Here is a 23,364-nt window from a genome sequence, read left to right as displayed (position 1 = left end):
TCTTACACATTTAAAGGTTTATTAAATGTATTAAATCACTATCAGGAAGACTATTCCAAAGTTTGGGAGCTAAATACGAAAACTCCTTTAGTAGATTTTAAAATTCTGGGAACTACCAGAAGTCCTGAGTTTTGTGATCTCAGAGAGCGTGAAGGATTGTAACGTGTTAGAAGACTAGTTAGATACATGGGAGCTAAACAGTTTAGAGCCTTGTACGTAAGTAGCAGCAGTTTGTAACAATTCTAAACTTAACATGTAGCCAGTGTAGAGATGATAAAAGTGGGGTTATATGGTCATATTGTCTTGTCCTGGTAAGCACTCTGGCAGCTGCATTTTGTAGCCTATTTATTAAAGATGCAGGACAATCACCTAGTAACAATAGTTACAAAAATCAAGTCTGGAGGTCTTTTAAAGGATAAAGTTTGCAAAAAATTCTAACTAAAGCAATATTACCATTTTTACAAACTATTATATTTCCAGTCATAAACCCCAGTGAATAGAGGCTTTATAGAACCTTCAGACATTCTGCTACAATAATTTCAGTAATCAGTAGAACTTTAATATAAATCTTTATCAATATGATCAGAACTTACAGTTTCATTTCTTTTATAAGTAATTTATGATTTGAAAACAAGACAAAACTCAGTGTTTTAAAGTTCAGTGTTTTGTGTGATTTTAGGTTGATGTTTTTCACTGTTAAAGATCAATGAGGAAAAGTTCATGGAGTTTATTTAATGATAAATTATTGACCATAAAACACCACAAACCTATTATTTTATTCGATCACACAACCTCACAGTTGAATCTGATTTACACAAAACATCCCAGTAGAGCCAGAACCCAGCGTATAGAGGCTGAGTGAATGTGGTGTGAACTCTGTGGAGGAGCTTCATGGTGTCAGAGACGCTGTAGAAGGACAGAGTTCCTGCACTGTGATCCACATACACTCCTATTCTGGAGGATGATGGAACGCTGAGATCAGTCTTAATGTTGTTGTGCCAGAATGAGAGAGAAGAAGGAGAACATTCCAGACTCCAGGACTGACTGTTGCCTCCAAACCAGCACTCAATACCCCGACCTTTCCTGCTGATGTCTTTATATGAGACTGATATTAACACGCATCTCTGACTGCTCCACTCCACCTCCCAGTAACAGCGTCCACACACACTCTCCTTACTCAGAACCTGACTGTAGTAGTCAAATCTCTCTGGATGATCAGAGTATCGCTCCATCGTCTCACTGTACGTAACTGCTCTGTTCTCCTCAGACAGAATGAGGTGATGATTTACTGTGTTGGGATCCAGAGTCAGATCACAGAAATCTAAACACATGAAAAATATGAACATGGAACATCAACCACAGGATATATAGATGTGGAGAGTGTGTGTGTGTGTGTGTGTGTGTGTTATAGACTTACATTTTAGAAACTCGTCTCTGCTGTTTGGCTCTAAGAGTAAAGTCTGAACATCCTCAACTGTTGAGACAGAAATAAAATGCCCTGATGTTAACACCCATCAAATCAAACAATTGTGAAAATCATCATTTTAGAAGTGTGTGTAGATCAGGTGTCACACTTCAGTGATGAAGCACCAGAGAGCAGTTTCTCACTCATCAATGATCAATGTGTGTGTGTGTGTGTGTGTGTGTTACAGACTTACATTTCAGAAACTCGTCTCTGCTGTTCAGCTCTAAAGGTAAAATCTGAACGTCCTCAACTGTTGAGACAGAAATAAAATGCCCTTATGTTAAAACCCATAAAACCAGACAGTTGTATAGATCTGAAGTGTGTGTAGATCAAGTTCCACACTTCAGTGATGAAGCACCAGAGTGCAGAGTTTCTCAGCTCTAACACAAACTCATTCACATCAGCAGTTTATCATCTCTAACAGGATCATTTATTTACCATGTTCAGGGATTTTGATGAATTCCTCCTGACAGATTTCCTCGAGTCTCTTTTTCAGATCAGAGATAGATTTCCTCACTCTGTAAAATGAGAGATGTTGATTGACAGTGATGCTGGATGAATGCTCACAGAGATCAGACTGAAAATCTGGTCTATCAATTGAAGGAGAGTGACGACCAGAGACTAAAGCCTGCATACAGCAATTAGACATAAAATTAGGAGAATAAAATAAAGTGATTTTAAAGAAGCTCGTTGTTTCCATATCAAAAAAGAGTTTGAAGTGGAAACATTTTAGAAACCTAAAACCATCATTTATTCAGTAGAACACAAACCTAGAAATGTGGATGCTATATACCTTTATTTCCTGGAGGAAATGGATGTGATCATGTGTGTGTGAAAGCTTCTCCAGCTCAGTGACTCTCCTCTGAAGATCATCAATCTCCTGCTCCAGTTGCTCCAGGAGTCGTTCAGCTCGACTCAGTTCAGCCTTCTCCTGAGCTCTGATCATCTCCGTCACCTCCGAGCGTTTTTTCTCCATGAAGCTGATCAGCTCAGTAAAGATCCTCTCATTGTCCTCCACTGCTGTCTGTGTACTGAGCTGTTAGGAGACACACAACACATGAAGGTCCATTTAAAGCTCATCTCTCATTCTCTCTCTTACTGGGACTCTAAATGACTCCATGTTGTCCATGTTGTGTGTGTTTCTAGGAGCAGCTCTGTCTCTGCTCACTGCTCACCTTTATAGTGTTCACAGAATGTTTCAGCTCCTGCACCTTCTTCTGCTTCTCCTGGAGTCTCTGCTGGAATTTCAGCTGCTCCTCCTGTAGCTCATTCTGAGGAAAAATAAAAGACATTTCACTGTTTATAAACTTTACGAGCAGTTTATACAGAGTGTATGAGCTCAGTGTTTGAACACTAACTGCACAGAAAGGGTTAAAGTTCACTCGGGTTCTACGGAGCACCTTATTAAATATAACACTGGATGTTGGCTGTTACAAAGTTCATAGGTTAACATGGAAATATATTTTAGTCTTTAATGAATATACTTGGGTTCCTTTGGGTTACATCACAATTAACAACAAAAGATGTATCGATTTTTTTCTTTTTTAATAATAATATATCCAAAGCTTAAAAGTTTAATATGAACCCTAAGTTGTAGCTTCTGCTTGGAAACCTTCAGCCACTTTACATTAGAAATATAAATTGTATGAACTGACTGAATAGATGAGACTTGTATTTCTCACCTCTTTCTGAGTTCTGTAAGCTTTAACTGAGACGGTGTCGTGGCTTTTATGTTCATCCGTCATACACAGAGAACAGATGAAGCTTTGGTCAGAATGACAGAAGATCTCCAGCACTTTATCATGTTCAGAGCAGATCTTCTCTTGTAGATTTCCAGAAGCTTCGACTAACTTGTGCTTTTTCCATGAAGGAACTTGATAGTGAGGTTTGAGATGAGTTTCACAAAACGAAGCCACACACACCAGACAGGACTTGACAGCTTTGTGTTTTCTCCCGGTGCAGAAATCACACTCCACATCTCCAGGTCCAGTGTAACAGTGATCAGGAGAAGCAGCTTGAACTTCAGTCTTTTTCTCAAAAAAAAAAAAAATCACAAAGTTAAACCAAAGTATATAATGACTTTGTGTCTACCTCATGTTAGTGAAATGAAGAAAGCTGTGTTTGAACATTTCACATTAAAGATACAACACTTCAGTGGAAATAAGAACAATAAAAAAGCATGTGACTATAGCAGTGTATCGTTATTTAACTATAAGGGCAAAGTGCTCTCTCTCTCTGTCTCTCTCTCTCTCTCTCTCTCTCTCTCTCTCTCTGTCTCTCTCTCTCTCTCTCTCTGTCTCTCTCTCTCACCCTGTCATAGATGGGAACAAACACGTTCACTGACTGGTTTGAAGAGTTTTTTTAATAAACACGAATTTAACACTCGCTTAACTACAAAACATTTGATTTTAGATTTGAAGAAATGTGAGAGAACAATCATAGACAGCAAGAATACACAGATGTGTATGTGACCTACATAGTATGTACAACCTGGTGTGTATCCTCCAACAGATATAAAGAATGCCTCATGCCAGTGCTTGATAAAATGATGTTGCGTTACCAGATAGGATGGTTTGTTGTTCTTTAATTGAAACGTCCCTGAATATGTGGTCCATGTTTGTCATATTTGCAATGTCCTCCAGAGTCTGCTCTAATACCAGCATTATGTTAAGGGTAAGAAGAATTTGGTTTCTGAGGTCATCAGACCCGATGGAATAGAGATGGACCAGTCATTCATTTGGGTGCTCAACTGCCAGCCCCCCAGTTCCCTGTGATTTGCTATATCCATGATCTGGGATAGGGAGGATGAGGGGAAGTCTGAGACAGAGAAAAATAGAGAGAGATCCCGAGGGAGGGTACTGGTGCATTGAACTCAGAAGAGGGACTGAGGCAGGGAGAATGGAGTTGATGAATTCCCAGGTTGTGGAGCAGTGTAATGTTTCCCAGGGCCGAGGTAGGAGTGATTAGATAGAAGGCAGGCTTGGGACAACTCAAGGAATCTTCATTTGATAATCTTTTTTCTTCCAGAATATACTATTAAAAATAATAAAATAAACCTCATTGGATGCTCATACAGCAAAGCCATAAGCAAAGAATTAATAGAAAACAGTGGAACCCAGTTACAGTACACCCATCAAGTCTGGCCAGAAAGGTCTTCATGGCAGAATTGTGGCCAAAAAGCCATACTGTCGACGTGGAAACAAGTTTAAGCCACTCAACTATGCACGAAAACATAGCAACTGGGGTGCAGAAAAATGAATTACTCAAATACTTGTCTCAGTCATTTTCCTAAACACACTCAGACAGAGCTCTATAGAGAGAAACTGAGGTTCCTTTTCTCTGGAAGTGGCTTTGAATTGTGCAAAATTACCCATTTTTTACTTGTCCTTTAATACCATCGCTGCCATTCTCTCTCATTACCTCCTTTGCAAATGGCTGCCCCGTCAGAATGAGAGCGGAAGGGAAAGCAAACGATAAGCCCATCCCGTCATTGTCACAGCACAGTTACATTACCGATAGTGATATGACACTCAGCCACAGTCATTGTGTTTTCAGCATTAATCGAGGTGGCAGATACATCAACAAAAGGTTGTAAAGCATCTGGACATCCACACATACCTGCACCTTAGTTGTCATGTATCCAGGCAATTGCTAGGGTTTCTAACAGTGGTGGCTCCATCACCAAGTGCACCCAGCCCCTCCTCCTGCTGGCCGTCACACTTCTACATGATCACAGTGAGCAGCTAGTCACCACCTCTGCCAAGCACCCTGTAATATGGAGCACCACAACTCACAGTTGTCATGGTTAGACAGGCAGCTCACCCACTGGTCCCTGTACTGCCTAGGGCACTGCTGTCATAATCCAATACAGGGGCATTAGGCAGTGAATGGTCAGATACCCTTTACCTTTATGGCCCTTTATATTTCTGCTTTAATATTTTTATTCAAACAGTAGATTGTGATACCTTTACCCCTGCCCTCTGGGGGTTGATGGTGCTGTCACCGACTGTTGTTTTTGCTTTGTCTTTAGAACTTTCACAATGTTTTGGCTATTATCTGCTGCTGTTTTCTTTGGCTGTCTTGTTTGTTGCCTGTTGATCAGTTTCTCCTTTTTCAGGACATCCCAAATTGTTATAGAGCACAGATAATAGCTGTATTTATTATTGAAAACACTTCACAGTGTGGTTCACACAGACAAATAAAAATGGGAGACAGCAAAGTCCACATCAAATGAAATCAACCCATATTTCACTTAACACTAAAATCCATCCATCCATCCATCGATTTTCTACCACTTATCCGGGGCTGGATCGTAGGGGCAGCAGTCTAAGCAGGGACTCCCAGACTTCCATCTCCCCAGACACTTCCTCCAGCTCTTCCGGGGGAATACCGAGGCATTCCCAGGCCAGCCGAGAGACATAGTCCCTCCAGCATGTCCTAGGTCTTCCCCGGGGCATCCTCCCGGTTGGACATGACCGGAACACCTCCCCAGGGAGGCATCTAGGAGGCATCCGGAACAGATGCCCGAGCCACCTCAGCTGACTCCTCTCGATTTGGAGGAGCAGTGGCTCTACTCTGAGCTCCTCCCGAGTGACCGAGCTCCTCACCCTATCTCTGAGGGAGCGCCCAGCCACCCTAGGGAGGCAAGTCATTTCGGCCGCCTGTATTCAGGATCTTGTCCTTTCGATCTCCTGCTCCATCCTTCCCTGACTCGTGAACAAACCACAAGATACTTAAACTCCTCCACTTGAGGCAGGAGCTCTCCACCAACCTGAAGGGGGCAAACCACCCTTTTCTGGCTGAGAACCATGGCCTCGGACTTGGAGGTGCTGATTCTCATCCCCGCCGCTTCACAATTGGCTGCAAACCTTCCCAGTTTATGCTGAAGGTCCTGATTTGAGGAAGCCAACAGGACAACATCATCTGCAAAAAAGCAGAGACAAAATCCTGTGGTCCCCAAACCGGACTCCCTCCGGCCCCCGACTGCGCCTAGAAATCCTGTCCATATAAATAATGAACAGGACCGGTGACAAAGGGCAGCCCTGCCAGAGTCCAACATGCACCGTGAACAAGTCTGACTTCCTGCCAGCAATGAGAACTAAACTGCTCCCCTTAGGAACCCCTTAGCAGAGGGCCCTGGACCCCATACTCCCAGAGCACCCCCACAGGTTGCCACGAGGGACACAGTTGAATGTCTTCTCCAGATACACAAAGCACATGTAGACTGGTTGGGCAAACTCCCATGAACCCTCCAGCAACCTGGCGAGGGTATAGAGATGGTCCAGTGTTCCACGACCAGGACGAAACCCGCACTGTTCCTTCTGAATCCGAGGTTCGACTATTGGCCGAATTCTCCTCTCCAGTACCCTGGCATAGACTTTTCCGGGGAGGCTGAGGAGTGTGATCCCCTGTAGTTGGAACACACCCTCCGGTCCCCCTTCTTAAACAGAGGGACCACCACCCCAGTCTGTCAGTCCAGAGGCACTGTCCCCAGGTGCCACACGATGTTGCAGAGGCGTGCCAACCAAGACAGCCCTACAACATCCAGAGACTTGAGGTACTCAGGGCGGACCTCATCCACCCCCGGTGCCTTGCCACTGAGGTGCTTCTGAACTACCTCAGTGACCTCAGCTTGGGGGATCGATGAGTCCACAACTGAGCCCTCGGCCTCTGCTTCTTCAGTGGAAGACATGTCGGTGGGGTTGAGGAGATCCTCGAAGTACTCCTTCCACCGTCCGAGGATGTCCCCAGTCGAAGTCAGCAGAATCCCACTCCCACTGTAAACAGTGTATGCAGGGCACTGCTTCCCCCTCCTGAGGCGCCGGACGGTTTGCCAGAATTTCTTCGAGGCCGACCAATAGTCCTTCTCCATGGCCTCACCGAACCCCTCCCAGACCCAAGTTTTTGTCTCCGCAACCACCCGGGCTGAAGCTCGCTTGGCCCTCCAGTACCAATCAGCTGCCTCCGGAGTCCCCCGAGCCAACCAAGCTCTATAGGACTCCTTCTTCAGCTTGACTGCATCCCTTACTTCCGTGGTCCACCACCGAGTTCGGGGATTGCTGCCACAACAGGCACCAGAGACCTTACAGCCACAGTTCCGACTGGCCATGTCGACAATGGAGGTGGAAAACATGGTCCACTCGGATTCAATGTCTCCAACCTCCCTCGGGATCTGGTTGAAGCTCTGCTGGAGGTGAGAGTTGGAGATCTTTCTGACCAGAGACTTTGCCAAATGTTCCCAGTCTGCCAAGTCTGTCCAACTTCCTCCCCTGCCATCGGATCCAACTCACCACCAGGTGGTGATCAGTTGACAGCTCCGCCCCTCTCTTTACCCGAGTGTCCAAGACATACGGCCGAAGGTCAGATGAAACAACCAAAAAGTTGATCATCGACCTCCGACCTAGGGTGTCCTGGTGCCACGTGTACTGATGGACACCCTTTTGCTTGTACATGGTGTTTGTTATGGACAAACTGTGACTAGCACAGAAGTCTAATAACAGAACACCACTCGGGTTCAGGTCGGGGGGCTGTTCCTCCCAATCATGCCTCTCCAGGTGTCACTGTCACCCAGTCGGAGTGCTCCCAGTCGGAGCACTTTCCAGCACCCCTCCCAGAGATGCCAAAAAGGTCGGGTACTCTACACTGCCATTTGGCCCATAAGCACAAATAACAGTGAGAGACCTATCCCCAACCCGAAGGCACAGGGAAACTACCCTCTCGTTCACTGGGGTGAACTCCAACACATGGCGGCTGAGCTGGGGGGCTATGAGCAAGCCCACACCAGCCCGCTGCCTCTCATCGCGGGCAACTCCAGAGTAGTAGAGAGTCCTGCTTCTCTCGAGGAGTTGGGTTCCAGAACCCAAGCTGTGCGTGGAGGCGAGCCCAACTATCTCTAGTCGGTATCTCTCAGCCTCCCTCACCAGCTGAGGCTCCTTCCCCCCAGCGAGGTGACATACCATGTCCCTAGAGCCAGATTCCGGGGATTGGGTCACCGAGGCCCCCCGCCTTCGACTGCCACCCAATCCACAATGCACCAGCCCCTTGCGGTTCCTCCTCCAGGTGGTTGGCCCATGGGAGATCGGCCCCATGTTGCTCCTTTGGGCTGAGCCTGGCCGGGCCCCAACACTAAAATAGTTTAGCATTAATGTTTGACCAATACTGACACATTTTAAAGGGTTATTAAATTCAAATTCAGATTTATTTGTATTGTGCTTTTAACAGTTGACATTGTCTGAAAGCAACTTTACAGAACATAAAACAAATGGTTAATATAAAGTTTAATATAATACAAAAATTCAAGATTAATATATTTTTAAATGTGTTTGTATATATCCCCAATTAGCAAGCCTGAGGTGAGGCAACAGTGTCAAAGAAAAACTCCCTTGGACGAGGAAGAAACCTTGACAGGAGCCAGACTCAAAGGGGAACCAAATTTGGGTGACACTGGAGAGTGTGATTATAAATATATGCTGATTCAATATACAGTCAGACAAATGTTGTATTGATGAGGAGTTTGTTGTCCTTAAAGACCACATGTAGTATGTTCTCTTAGAAGTGACGTGACGTGACGTGATGTGACATACAGCTAAGTATGGTGGCCCATACCCAGAATTCGTTCTCTGTATTTAACCCATCCAAAGTACACACACAGCAGTGAACACACACACCGTTAAGACACACCCGGAGCAGTGGGCAGCCATTTATGCTGCGGCGCCCAGGGAGCATTTGGGGGGGTTCGGTGCCTTGCTCAAGGGCACCTCAGTCGTGGTATTGCCGGCCCGAGACTTGAACCCACAACTTTAGGGTTAGGAGACAAACTCTCTAACCATTAGGCCACAACTTCCCCACCAAATGTATGAATACTTCATGAAGTAGAGTTCAACTGGAGCTGGTAAATCTCTAGATGTCTCAGGATCCTCACATGGGTGGCCTCATCTCAGTGAGGGTCTAAAATCTTCATGGTATGGAAGTCAATCGGAGCTGGTACAATTTCTGGATGCCTCGGGGTGGGTAGAAATAGAAAAGCAGTGGAGGGCTGCTGTTCATAATATTAACAAGCACTAGATGATAATGTGCATTTGGTCAGATGTATTAAAGCACAAGATATGGGAAGTATTATGTATATGCCTGACTAAAGAGGTTTTTAATGTACATTTAAACTGGGAAATTGTGTCTGGGACCCAAACACTATCAGGAAGACTATTCCAAAGTTTGAGAGCTAAATACAAAAACGCTCTCCGACTTTAGTAGATTTTGATATTCTGGGAACTACCAGAAGTTTTGAATTTTGTGATCTCAGAGAGCATGAAGGATTGTAATGTGTTAGAAGACTAGTTAGCTACATGGGAACTAAACCATTAAGAGACTTGTACATAAGGAGCAGCATTTTGTAATCAGTTCTATATTTAACAGGTAGCCAGTGTAGAGATGATAAAATTGGGGTTATGTGGTCATATTTTCTTGTCCTCGTAAGAACTCTGGCAGCTGTATTTTGGACTAACTGTAGCCTATCTATTAAAGATGCAGGACAACCCCTAGTAACAATAGTTACAAATGTCCAGTCTGGAGGTCTTTTAAATTCTAAGGTCTGCAAAAAATTCTAACTAAAGCATTTTTACAAACTATTATATCTCCAGACATAAACCCTAGTGAATAGAGGTATCAGTAAGCAGTATGGAGGTGCTAGGAAGGAATAAAAGGTCTGGCGACCTGAAAGTGACTTTACCAGTGAGCACCAGAAACTGGAACTCCGGAGGAATATGCTGAGAGTACCCCTCCCTCCATGGGGCGCCTCACGACGTCCCACCTGGCAGGACAGGGTGCTCACGATTGCCGGAACCCTCCCAGTCAACCAAGTACTGTAGTCCTCTCCCAGGACGTCTGGAGTGCAGGAGTCGACAGACCATAAAAGCAGGGCCCCCATCTGGTGGAGGGAACCAGCACACAGGACTGGACAGGTCTGGAGACATGAAAAGTGGGGTGGATACGCAACACCCTGGGGAGCTTCAGCTGGACCGCAACCGGATTTATCACCTTGGATATAGGGAATGGACCAACAAACTGGGGGGCAAGCTTCCTGCATGCCAGTTTCAAAAGAAGGTCCTTAGTGGAAAGCCACACCCGTTGTCTGACATGGTATGGAGGGCAGTGCATGTGGTTGGCCCAGTGAGCATACATTTGGGAGGACTTAAGCAAGGCGAGGCAAGCTCTCATCCAGACCCGACTACAACCTCTCACAAGGGCCAAGGGTGAAGGAACCGAGGCTTCCTCATGCTGAGTCAAGAAAAATGGGGTTGATAGCCATAGGCAGCCTGAAATGGGGACAGACCCATGGCAGCAGAAGGCAGGGAGTTGTGGGCATACTCCACCCATACCAAGTTGGAGGCCCAGGAAGAATGATCCTCAGCACAGAGGAGGAGAAGTCCCGTCTCCAGCTCCTGGTTGAGCCATTCCGTCTGCCCATTAGACTGGGGGTTAAACCCCAAGGAGAGGCTAATGGAGACACCTAAGAGCTGGCAGAATTCCCTCCAAAGGTTGGAGGTAAATTTTGGTCCTCTGTCTGAGACTATGTTCCGGGGAATGTCATGGAGTCTGAAAACATGCTGAAGGAGGAGCAAAGCCGTTTCTTTGGCCGAGGGATGTTTGGTCAGGGGAACAAAATGGGCGAGCTTAGAAAAGAGATCGACCACAGAGAGAATAGTGGAGTAGCCATCGGAAAGAGGAAGACCGGTGACAAAATCTAATGAGATATGTGACCATGGTCGGCAAGGAATTGGCAGGGGCCGAAGGAGACTGGATGGGAGAGATCGAGAGCTCTTGTGTTAAGCCCATACTGGACAGGCAGCAACAGATGTCCCGTCTGAGTGAGGGCCACCAGAATCGTTGCTGGAGAACCGAGAATCCGAGGGTGACAGAAAAGTCGGGAATTGTGACACCACTGGAGAAATTAGGACCGGAGCTGATCTGGAACGTAGAGTTTGCCCTCTGGACAGTCAGTAAGAAAAGGAAGGTTAGAACTCTTTTCTCTATCCCCAGTCAAAGGGCCAGAATAGCGAAGGAGTGAGGAAGAATGTGTTCAGCGGCAGCCTTGACGGGATCGGGGAAAGAACTGACGAGAGAGAGCATCTGGCTTCACGTTCTTCGTTCCCGGCCAGTAGGACAGCGCTAAGTTGAACCTCCCAAAGAAGAGGGCCCAACAAGCCTGTCTGGGTTTCAGCCTCTTGGCTGTCCGAAGGTACTCGAGGTTCTTGTGGTCTGTCCAGACCAGAAAAGGTTGTTCAGTCCCTTCCAACCAGTGACGCCATTCCTCCAGGGCGAGTTTGACAGCCAGTACCATTCGCCAATGGTGTAGTTCCATTCGGACAGGGAGAGACAACGAGAAAAGAATGCACAATGGTGAAGTTTATTGTCCTTGGGGTCCTCCTGAGACAAAACGGCCCTAATAATGGTATCTGACACTTCAACCTCCACCACAAATTGTGGTGTTGAATGCAGTCTTCTATTTGTCACCCTCTTTGATACGGACTAGATGATAGGTTTTCCAAAGGTCCAACTTGGTTAATATGGTGGCACCTTGGAGGAGTTCAATTGGACATGAGTGGCAGCAGGTAGCGATTCTAAACGTGATGGAATTAAGACCCTGTTAGTTGATACAGGGTCGTAGAGTACCATCCTTCTTCTCTACAAAGAAAAACCCAGCACAGGCAGGGGATGATGACAGGCGAATGATGCCTGACCCCAAGGATTTCTGTATATACTGTATATACAGCAGGCAGCAGAGAGAGGTCAGATGGAGGGTCATTCTTGACCACTACTGGACAGGGTGTTAAGGTGGTCAGGCAGTGTGCCTGGCAGTAAACCCCCCAACCAAGGACCCGGTTGCTGAACCACACACACATGCTGCTCCTTCTCCGCTGAGGACAGGAGGCGACGTCCAATCTCCATTCGTTGGGGAGATGGTGGTGAGTATGATCTGACAGGTTCTGAGCGGGGCTTGACATACGGGGTTCTGGGAGGCAAATATGATTTGCCAGGTTCTGAGCAGGGCTTGACATATAGGAATTCTGGGAAGCTAGGAGCGGGTTGGGTGATCAATCCTGGTTGCCAGACAAATCAGGTAATCAAGCTCGTAGGGAAGTTCTCATGCATCGAGTTCATCCTTCATCTGGGGAGCTAGGCCTCGGTAGAAGGCATCATAGAGAGCCATAGGGTTCCACCAACTGTCCCCAGCGGCCATGCGGATGTCCACAGCATATTCAGCAACGGAGCTAGCATGAACAAAGCAGCATACTCAGCCACAGAAAGTCTAGCATGAACGGCATACTTAAATAGCGCTGCCGGGAATAAAAGGTCTGGGCACCAGAGTTCCAGCAGATAAACAGAACAGGTCTCACCATGGTCGACCAAAGAAGTTGAGTGCTCATGGTCAGCATCATATACAGAGGTTGTGTTTGGGAAATAGACATATAAATGCTGCCAGCATTGCTGCAAAGTGGTGGGGGGTCAGCCTGTCAGTGCTCAGACCATACACCGCACACTGCATCAAATTGGTCATCCCGGAAGGAAGCCTCTAAAGATGATGCACAAGAAATCCTGCAAACAGTTTGCTGAAGTCAAGCATGGATTACTGGAACCATGTCCTGTGGTCTGATGAGACCAAGATAAACTTATTTGGTTCAGATGGTGTCAAGCGTGTGTGGCGGCAACCAAGTGAGGCATACAAATACAAGTGTGTCTTCCCTACAGTCAAGCATGGTGGTGGGACTGTCGTGGTCTGGGGCTGCATGAGTGCTGCTGGCACTGGGGAGCTACAGTTCATTGAGGGAACCATGAATGCCAACATGTACTGTTTACATACTGAAGCAGAGAATGATCCCCTGGGCCACAGGGCAGTATTCCAACATGATAACGACCTCAAACACACCTCCATGATGACCACTGCCTTGTTAAAGAAGCAGAGGGAACAGGTGATGGACTGGCCAATCATGTCTTCAGACCTAAACCTATTGAGCATCTCTGGGGCATCCTCAAACAGAAGGTGAAGGAGCACAAGGTCTCTAACGTCCACCAGCTCGGTGATGTCGTCATGAAGGAGTGGAAGAGGACTCCAGTGGCAACCTGTGATGCTCTGGTAAACTCCATGCCCAAGAGGGTTAAGGCAGTGCTTTAAAGTAATGGTGATCACACAACATATTGCCACATTTGGCCCAATTTGGACATTTTCACTTAGGGGTGTACTCACTTTTGTGGCCAGCAGTTTAGACATTAAAGGCTTTGTGTGGAGTTACTTTGAGGGGACAGCAACTTTACACTGTTATACAAACTGTACACTCACTACTTTACATTGTAAAACAGTGTCAGTTTTTCAGTGTTGTCACATGAAAAGATATAATAAAATATTTACAAAAATGTGAGGGGTGTACTCACTTCTGTCAGATATTCTCTGTGTGTGTGTGTGTGTGTGTGTGTGTGTGTGTGTGTGTGTGTTTTATCAAGTTCCCAAATTACACAAGATGTCCAGCTACACAAAGCCATATTTGCCAATTTAACATTTAAAAATATGGCTGTTTTACTGCCCCATAATGGTCATGGCAGGTAACTACAGTTCCTATAATTATTATCAAAGGCACATCTTAATATTTATATAGATCTGGAGTTTATTCTTCTTATTGTATACATGGAGAATCAATGATCAATGCCTTGAAGACTTAAAAAAGAACAAACATGAAAACATGGGAATGAGCCTGAAAAATCCCAGAAAGCTTTATTATGGATTACAAGTTCATTAATGACAGCGAGTGGACTCGTGTGTATAATGACAGTGTGTACAAATGTATTGATTATTTATTAAAAAATGCTATCTTCCAATGAAAACAACCCATATTTACCCACATCTCTTAATACTATAACAGGTTATTAATAATTTATTATTTCTGAGCTACCCTTACACATTTTATAGATTTATTAAATTCTTTAAAAACTCTGACTAAAGCATTATTGCCATTTTTACAATGTTTTAAATTTTCTGACGTAATTATATTTCCAGACATAAACCCCAGTGAATAGAGACTTTATAGAACCTTCAGACATTCTGCTACAATAATTTCAGAAATCAGAACTTTTATATAAATCAATATGATCAGAACTTACAGTTTAATTTCCTTTATAAGTAACTGATGATCCTAGAACACAATTAATGATTAATAAGGAAAGGTTTATAGAGTTTAATTATTATTGAACATAAAACACCACAAACATATTATTTTTTTCTATCACACAACCTCACAGTTGAATTTGATTTACACAAAACATCCCAGTCGAGCCAGAACCCAGCGTATAGAGGCTGAGTGAATGTGGTGTGGACTCTGTGGAGGAGCTTCATGGTGTCAGAGACACTGTAGAAGGACAGAGTTCCTGCACTGTGATCCACATACACTCCTATTCTGGAGGATGATGGAACTCTGAGATCAGTCTTAATGTTGTTGTGATAGAAGGTGAGAGAATAAGAAGAAGAACATTGCAGACTCCAGGACTGTTTGTTGCGTCCAAACACACACTCATCAACCTGTCCTTTCCTGCTGATGTCTTTATATGAGACTGATATTGACACGCGTCTCTGACTGCTCCACTCCACCTCCCAGTAACAGCATCCACACACACTCTCCTTACTCAGAACCTGACTGTAGTAGTCAAATCTCTCTGGATGTTCAGAGTATCGTTGCCTTCTCACACTATATACAACCTCTCTGTTCTCCTCAGACAGAACGAGCTGGTGATTTACTGTGTTGGGATCCAGAGTCAGATCACAGAAATCTAAACACATGAAAAATGTGAACATGTTAGATATCAATCTCAGGATATATAGATGTGGGGTGTGTGTGTGTGTGTGTGTGTGTGTTTGTGTGTGTTTTATAGACTTACATTTTAGAAACTCATCTCTGCTGTTCGGCTCTAAGGGTAAAATCTGAAAGTCCTCAACTGTTGAGACAGAAATAAAATGCCCTGATGTTAAAACTGATAAAACCAGAAATTTGTATAGATCTGAAGTGTGTAGATCAAGTGCCACACTTCAGTGATGAAGCACCAGAGTGCAGAGTTTCTCAGCTCTAACACAAACTTATTGACATCAGCAGTTTATCATCTCTAGCAGGATCATTTCTTTTACCATCTTCAGGGATGTTGATGAATTCCTCCTGGCAGATTTCCTCGAGTCTCTTTTTCAGATCACAGAAAGATTTCCTGACTCTCTGAAATGAGAGTTGTTGATTGAAAGTGATGCTGGATGAATCCTCACAGAGATCAGACTGAAAATCTGGTCTATTGTATGGAGGAGATTGACGACCAGAGACTAAAGTCTGCAAACAGCAATTAGACATGAAATTAGAAAAATAAATTAAAGTCATTTTAAAGAATCTTAAAGATCGTTGTTTCCATATCAAAAAAGGTTTGAAGCGGAAACATTTTAGAAACCTAAGAACCATAATTTATTCACTAGAACCCATAACTTGGAAATGTGGATGTTGTTTACCTTTATTTCCTGTAGGAAGTGGATGTCATCGTGTGTGTGTGAAAGCTTCTCCATTTCAGTGACTCTCCTCTGAAGATCAACAATCTCCTGCTCCAGTTGCTCCAGGAGTCGTTCAGCTCGACTCAGTTCAGCCTTCTCCTGAGCTCTGATCATCTCCGTCACCTCCGAGCGCTTTTTCTCCATGAAGCTGATCAGCTCAGTAAAGATGATCTCATTGTCCTCCACTGCTATCTTTGCACTGAGCTGTTAGGAGACACACAACAAATGAAGGTCCATTTAAAGCTCATCTCTCATTCTCTCTCTTACTGGGACTCTAAATGACTCCATGTTGTCCATGTTGTGTATGTTTCTAGGAGCAGCTCTGTCTCTGCTCACTGCTCACCCTTATAGTGTTCACAGTCTGTTTCAGCTCCTGCACCTTCTTCTGATTCTCCTGGAGTCTCTGCTGGAATTTCATCTGCTCCTTCTTTAACTCATTCTGAGGACACATCAGTTTTTTAGTTTCATTTTTTAACTTTACTTCCTCCTGCATTTGTTCCTTCTGTATACATGAGTTCACATCCTCACAGATTCTGAGTACTGCCTATACAATTCTAGACATTCTCCCTCTCTCTCTCTCTCTCTCTCTCTCTCTCTCTCTCTATTAAACCTATGTTGACTCACCCAGTCAGCAGGAATGTTCACTGACCTGTTTGATGGGTTTATGATTAATGCTGATCAGAAATATATTCAACAGTCTCTTAATGACATTAAATTATATTTACATAATTTTTATCTCGATTTAAAAATAATTTTGATAAATACATAAATGGGATTTTCTCACCTGTTTTTCAGTTCTTTCTGCTGCAGCTGTGACTGTGTCATGACCTTTGTGTTTATACATCATACACAGATAACAGATGAAGCTTTGGTCAGAACGACAGAAAATCTCCAATATTTTATTATGTTCAGAGCAGATCTTCTCTTGTAGATTTCCAGAGACTTCGACTAACTTGTGCTTTTTTAATCCAGGAACTTGATAGTGAGGTTTGAGATGAGTTTCACAAAACGAAGCCAAACACACCAGACAGGACTTGACGGCTTTGTGTTTTCTCCCGGTGCAGAACTCACACTCCACATCTCCAGGACCAGCGTAACAGTGAGAACGAGAAGCAGCTTGGACTTCAGTCTTCTTCAGTTTCTCCACCACTTCAGCCATTATGTTGTTTCTGCGTAGAACAGGCCTTGTAGTGAAAGTGTCTCTGCACTGAGGACAGCTGTAGAAGTCCTTCTGATCCTCCTGATCCCAGCAGTCATTAATACACACCTTACAGAAACTGTGACCACAAGAGAGAGTCACCGGATCCTTCAGGAGATCCAGACACACTGAACAGCTGAACTGATCCACTGAAAGCTGATCTACTGAAACACTTGCCTCAGCCATTTTCCTGAACTCACACAGTGACAGAATACATGAGATGGAATCTCTGACTTTCGTTTTCTCTGGAATGAGGAATGGCTCCCCGCTTTCATCTGAGAGAGACAAAAGGAGGAGGAGCATTTATTACACATGACTGTAATGGACATTCTATTAAAAAAGTGAATAAATGGTTTTTGAATTATGCATTAATCATGTTAGGAAATAAAAGTTTAAATGAATCCACTGCTGCATCTGTGATGTTACTTTGCAGAGTGATGCAGTTTGTAAGGAAACCAGGATTGGGAGAATCATTCATTCATTCATTCATTTTCTACCGCTTATCCGAACTACCTCGGGTCACGGGGAGCCTGTGCCTATCTCAGGCGTCATTGGGCATCAAGGCAGGATACACCCTGGACAGAGTGCCAACCCATCGCAGGGCACACACACACTCTCATTCACTCATACAATCACACACTACGGACAATTTTCCAGAGATGCCAATCAACCTACCATGCATGTCTTTGGACCGGGGGAGGAAACCGGAGTACCCGGAGGAAACCCCCGAGGCACGGGGAGAACATGCAAACTCCACACACACAAGGCGGGGGCGGGAATCGAACCCCCAACCCTGTAGGTGTGAGGCGAACATGCTAACCACTAAGCCACCATGCCCCCCATTGGGAGAATCATTATGAAGTGAAATTGACAGTCGTATGTCAAGAAAAATCCCAGTAAAGTTATAAAACATTATGCTAATATGATCAAGGGTTTGTAAATGTTAGGTATATGGAAGTGCAGCAGAAAAGCTTAAAATAAGTTTGAATAAGATTTAATGAAAGAATTCTTTACATTATTACCAGTCAAATCATTCAAGGAGGGTTTCTATGTGAATCATCTTTAATAATTAATTATTACAGTCTAAATGGATATATGTATATCATCACAACACAGTAGTTGAAATAAATTTCAGAATAACCTGATAAAAGAAGAAAGACAGGGAGAGTCCAAGACATATGTTCATACTGTTACAACAACCCAAGCTCCCAGCCACCAGAGGGAACCCTCGCCGGTTCACAGAGTTTCACTTTCGGTTGTTTCTTCCGGGCTCACAGATTTACAGTATAAACCAGGCTCAAGCCACAATGTACCATTAAGTACATCAATCTGAAACTCTTTCACTTTGGCTGCGAAGCACTGCATTCGTGACATTGAAAGATACATCAGATTGGTAGTCAATAAGTACAGCCTGTACTTCATGCGCTGACCACTTGTCAATCGGTTTGGACCTGAAGGTTAAGGCTAAGTCTTTACTTGGGCAGTGTCTGATAAACATGTGCACTATTTCCACACTGGGCTTGTCAAGCATTTTACCTTGCTCTCGCAGGCATTCTGATTGCTTTGTTGAGTCTCAGCCAGTAGTCTCCGGAATACTAAAGCTCTTCCGGACTACACACCCCAGAATCCTTCGCCACCGCTGATTGCACCACAACCTGTTCCACCTGGGGCTGTTCTGTCACAACGCCAGGGTCCAGCCAGTAAAATGTTTCCGTGCGGATATTTCTCCCGCAAGTTGTCACCTACGGAGCGCATGACGTGGGAGACCGCGAGCTGTTGGCCATAAAAGCGGCGTTCCAGGAATGGTAGCACTGGCTGGAGGGCGTGCAGCATCCATTCGTGGTTTTCACTGACCACCGCAACCTCGAATACCTGCGCGCTACGAAGCACATGAACCCACTCCAGGCATGGTGGGCCATGTTCTTTACCCGTTTTAACTTCACAGTAACCTACAGACCCGGAAGTAAGAACACCAAAGCCGATGCCCTGTCACGCGTGCACCGAGAGACAGATCAGAACAAGCCAGCTGAATCCATCATCCCGGAAACCCGCATTCTCGCTCCCATCCAGTGGGACTGACCCCTGATCCCTGAGATCTCCCAAACCAACGCACAAACACCACCTCCAGTGGATTGTCCAGCAACCAAGACCTACATGCCCGAGAACCTGCGTATGGCCCTCTTGGAGCTCCTACACACCAGCCCTAGCGTTTTAGGCATTGCCGGAACAATCCACTTGGCCCAAAATCAATTCTGGTGGCCATCACTACCCAGGGACGCACGGGAATTCGTCCAAAGCTGCATGGTGTGCAACACCTCTAAAGCCTCCCATCAACGCCCCGCAGGTTTATTACAGCCTCTACCCATGCCACAACGACCAGGGTCTCACATCGCCCTAGATTTTATTATCGACCTGCCTCAATCAAATAACTACACGGTCATCCTAACCGTCACTGACAGGTTCTCCAAGGCCTGCTGCCTGATCCCGCTACCCAAGCTCCGCACGGCCTTCGAGGCAGCTGAAGCTCTGTGTAATTATGTTTTCCGCTTTTACGGTCTGCCCGAAGACATCGTATCTGACAGAGGCCCCCAGTTCACATCACGGGTCTGGACGGCCTTCTTTGAGCGACTAAACGTCAACATCAGCCTCACCTCGGGGTACCACCCACAGTTCAACGGACAGACCGGGCGTCTGAATCAGGAAGTCATCCGCTTCCTCTGTTCGTATTGCCAGAACAACCAGCATGAATGGAGCAGATACTTGATGAGGGCGGAATATGCTCAAAACTCCCTCGTAAAACCCGCCACCGGCCTAACTCCCTTACAATGTGTCCTGGGTTTCCAGCCTTCCTTATTCCCATGGTCCGACACACCCACCAACCTGCCAGCCGTTGACGATTGCTTTCACCGGAGCAAAGAGACATGTGAAGCGGCACATCAACAGCTACAGAGGGCAATCCGGAGACAGAAGATCCAAGCTATAGCACCCCGAATATCAACCCGGCCAGTGGGTATGGCTCTCGACCCATGACCTCCGTCTCCGCCTACCCAGCCAAAAACTAAGCCCCAGGTACGTGGGGCCATTCCGAATCCGCAGACAGGTCAACCCGGTCTCATACCGCCTCGCACTGCCCCCAACGTACCGCATCTCACCTACCTTTCACGCCTCGTTGCTGGAACCTGCCGACAAACCAAGAAGAGACCCAGATAGCACCATCGCTCTGTCTGAACCACCGCCACTGCTAATCGATGGTGAAGAGGCATACAGATGTGGCCTTTAAGAACGAACGTCTTCTCCCGCGGCATTCTGCAATTCGTGCCGCAGCTTCCCACGGCATCCCACACTTCTGTTCGGGGGGACTATCTTAGCAATCACCTTAATGTGTTTCGCTTCACAGAATATCCACCAGGTGGCGCATAAGAACCCTGTTTCTCTTAAACACTCAAAGGTTTTTTAAGATTGTATAATATGTTTATATTATTAATTTACATTTAAAAAATTTAGATTTTTTATTTTACTTCACATTGCATCAGAATTGTGAGAAAACATCCACAATAAAATATAATTATAAAGACGTATGAAACACTGTTGGCTATGGGATTTTTTAAATTAACATTTGTTCTTCTTCTTATTATTATATGTTGCCTACATTTACTCAAATAATAGCAATGTAAAATATAAAGGAAATCACAGTTCAAGTTAGGCATAACATAACATAAGTGACAATAAGAGATTTTATTAAGTTACTTTAATCATTTATTTTAGAGATATTTATAGAAATATCTCTAAAATCATTTATTTGCATTGCCTTCTGTATTGCATTTGTTTTGTACATTTAAAGGTGCACAAATACTGGCTAATTTTAATTTCATTAAGACACTGCTGTGTTCTGTATTGATCGATGTTCTGTAAATTTGTACTTAACAAGCCTAAACCATATTATTCAATTTGATATTATTGTTATTATTATTATTATTATTATTATTATTACTATTATTATTATTATTCAAAAAATATATATTTAGCTGTAATATAGTTTGTGTTAATTTTGTCTTAATTTTTATATATATTATTTATTATTTACTGACATTAAAAATGGTCAAAATGGTTTCAAAACAATCTCCTGGCTTTGACATATACCAGCCTGTAATTGTGCATTAACCTTTGTGCCTCTAGAGTGAAAATAATTTTAATAATTTCTGTTGTTTTTTTTTACTAGAAAATGAGGCATTTTTGCATATTAATGAGGTTTATTATACCAAATATTACAAATGTTTTTGCAAAATATATGTTAATATGTTGTAAACAAGTTAGACAAAAAAGGTGAAAAAAAAGGCTATCATATATACTTCATTTTTTTATAAGCAGTCAAAACAGACAAGGTCAAGTTGACTCAGCGCTCCTAATTTGTAATTTCAGACGAGGTCTGCAGGATGGTTAAGTGCGAAGTCTCGATTTGTTTTGGCAATCATTCCGAGTGTTTCCCATGTAGTCCTAGTTTGGTTTCGATTCTGTTTCTGTATTCTGGTTTTTCTGATTGTTTGCTGCCTGCCCCGACCTTCTGCCTGTTTTGCCGTTTCTGATTTCTGTCTGCCCTCTGACATAGTGTTTACCGGTTTTGACCCTGCCGGTCTGATTCTTAGTGTGGATTTAATAAAACAGCTGCACATGGATCCTCAGCCTTATGACTCCTCATTATATCCGCCTCTGGCACGGTAGTGTAAAAATCAGCAAGAGGGACAGGGGAGCAGTGATTACAGCTAAAATGTTTACGTAGCAGACTGTAGACAGACTTAGGGCAGATAGTAGTTGAGGAGTCACAGTTCCTGATCCAGAATTTGACTAAATCTTTTGCTCTACCACGCAGGTGTGCAAGGATTTCTTCTACATGTTCATCGACACTTATGTTGCTCTTTTTGACAAATGTCCTCATCAGATCTTCCCATTCTTCAATTTCAATTGTGTCAGAACCATCCCCTCTGAATGAAGGTGGCTCCTTGACTTTTCTGTGATGGATTACATGGTTTTGTGACAAATTTGCCATGCTTGAAGAGCTGGTAGCCTTATTATCATCAGAGTGTAGTCTATTCAGAGTGTCTGTGCTAAAAGGACTAAAATGAGATATAATATTGTCTGCTAACTGTTGACCAATCTGAAGGACAATTGAACTCATTTGCCCTAACATATCAGGAACGCTATGTTCAGCATTAGGTGTTGACGTGATCACTTCACTAGGATTAAGATTGACATTTGACTGCATGTCTGCTGCATCACACTCTGTGTACACCCTTCTGGTGATGCCAGGTCTACCATCACTATTGGGGCTGTCCATTGAAAAGGGAATTGGTACACCTAAAACCCCTCTGCCTCTGCCCACTGGACTAGGAGTGAATTGGTCATTCAAATATCTATTGCTGTTACTCATAATTGGCATTACAACATGTACATACACAAATAAACAAACTTAATATTAATACTCAGAGTGAAATGACCAATGAACTGAAAAAGGATGAAGCAAGAAGTCCCTTAAGGAAGGCTGTGAACCAATGATGAGCTGTTCAACTGATGATGGATGCTACCAGAATGCAGCAGCACAGCAATCTCTTAAGAATTTTTTCGAAGATGAGACCCAAAGCAACACAGCGTCATCACAACTTCTAGGCACCAATGTGACGGTCTTGCCCGGGCAGTCCTTTCTGCTGAGCTGCACAATGGAAAACACAGGAAATAAGGGAACCCGCATGGAGAATTAAACAAAACTTCCACAGCACAGTCTCATTATCTCTTTTTATTTAGAACAGTTCTTTTTTTAATCTTTTTAAATCGATCTTTATGCGTTGTGATCGTATAGTGTATTCAATAGATATTTTCAATGAATTTATAAACAGAGGTGGGTAGTAACGAGTTACATTTACTCCGTTACATTTACTTGAGTAAGTTTTTGAAAAAATTATACTTCTAGGAGTAGTTTTAAATCACTATACTTTTTACTTTTACTTGAGTAGATTTGTGAAGAAGAAACTGTACTCTTACTCCGCTACATTAGGCTACAATGATCTCGTTACTTTTCTTTTTACCTCTTTGGTATTCTACGCATCAATTTTAATGTTTAATTTTGACAGATAGAGAAACTTC

General features: G+C 44.0%; 1 protein-coding gene across 2 annotated transcripts; it reads right to left on the bottom strand.

Moving 5' to 3' along the window:
- Positions 1 to 514: 514 nt before the first annotated feature.
- Positions 515 to 17,442, bottom strand: LOC132855056 (tripartite motif-containing protein 16-like). Of its 2 annotated transcripts, XM_060883771.1 has the most exons (9): positions 16,816 to 17,442; positions 16,375 to 16,470; positions 15,993 to 16,235; positions 2,641 to 2,730; positions 2,259 to 2,501; positions 1,904 to 2,093; positions 1,659 to 1,715; positions 1,418 to 1,474; positions 515 to 1,321 (listed from the first exon to the last, which is right to left on the bottom strand). In XM_060883771.1, exons 1-9 carry the CDS (start codon positions 17,413 to 17,415, stop codon positions 771 to 773), a joined length of 2,127 nt encoding a protein of 708 aa, XP_060739754.1. In that variant the 5' UTR covers positions 17,416 to 17,442; the 3' UTR covers positions 515 to 770. The 2 variants fall into 2 exon arrangements, with proteins under 2 accessions (XP_060739754.1, XP_060739753.1); XM_060883770.1 differs by lacking the exons at positions 515 to 1,321; positions 1,418 to 1,474; positions 1,659 to 1,715; ... (1 more) ...; positions 2,259 to 2,501; positions 2,641 to 2,730 and adding exons at positions 14,204 to 15,277; positions 15,386 to 15,442; positions 15,630 to 15,819.
- Between the last annotated feature and the right edge of the window lie 5,922 nt (positions 17,443 to 23,364).

Source organism: Tachysurus vachellii, chromosome 12 (genome assembly GCF_030014155.1).
Source record: "Tachysurus vachellii isolate PV-2020 chromosome 12, HZAU_Pvac_v1, whole genome shotgun sequence".
NCBI classification, from domain to species: Eukaryota; Metazoa; Chordata; class Actinopteri; order Siluriformes; family Bagridae; genus Tachysurus; species Tachysurus vachellii.
The sequence above is the reverse complement of the archived record's forward strand: the minus strand, read 5'-3'. Positions and strand labels throughout refer to the sequence as shown.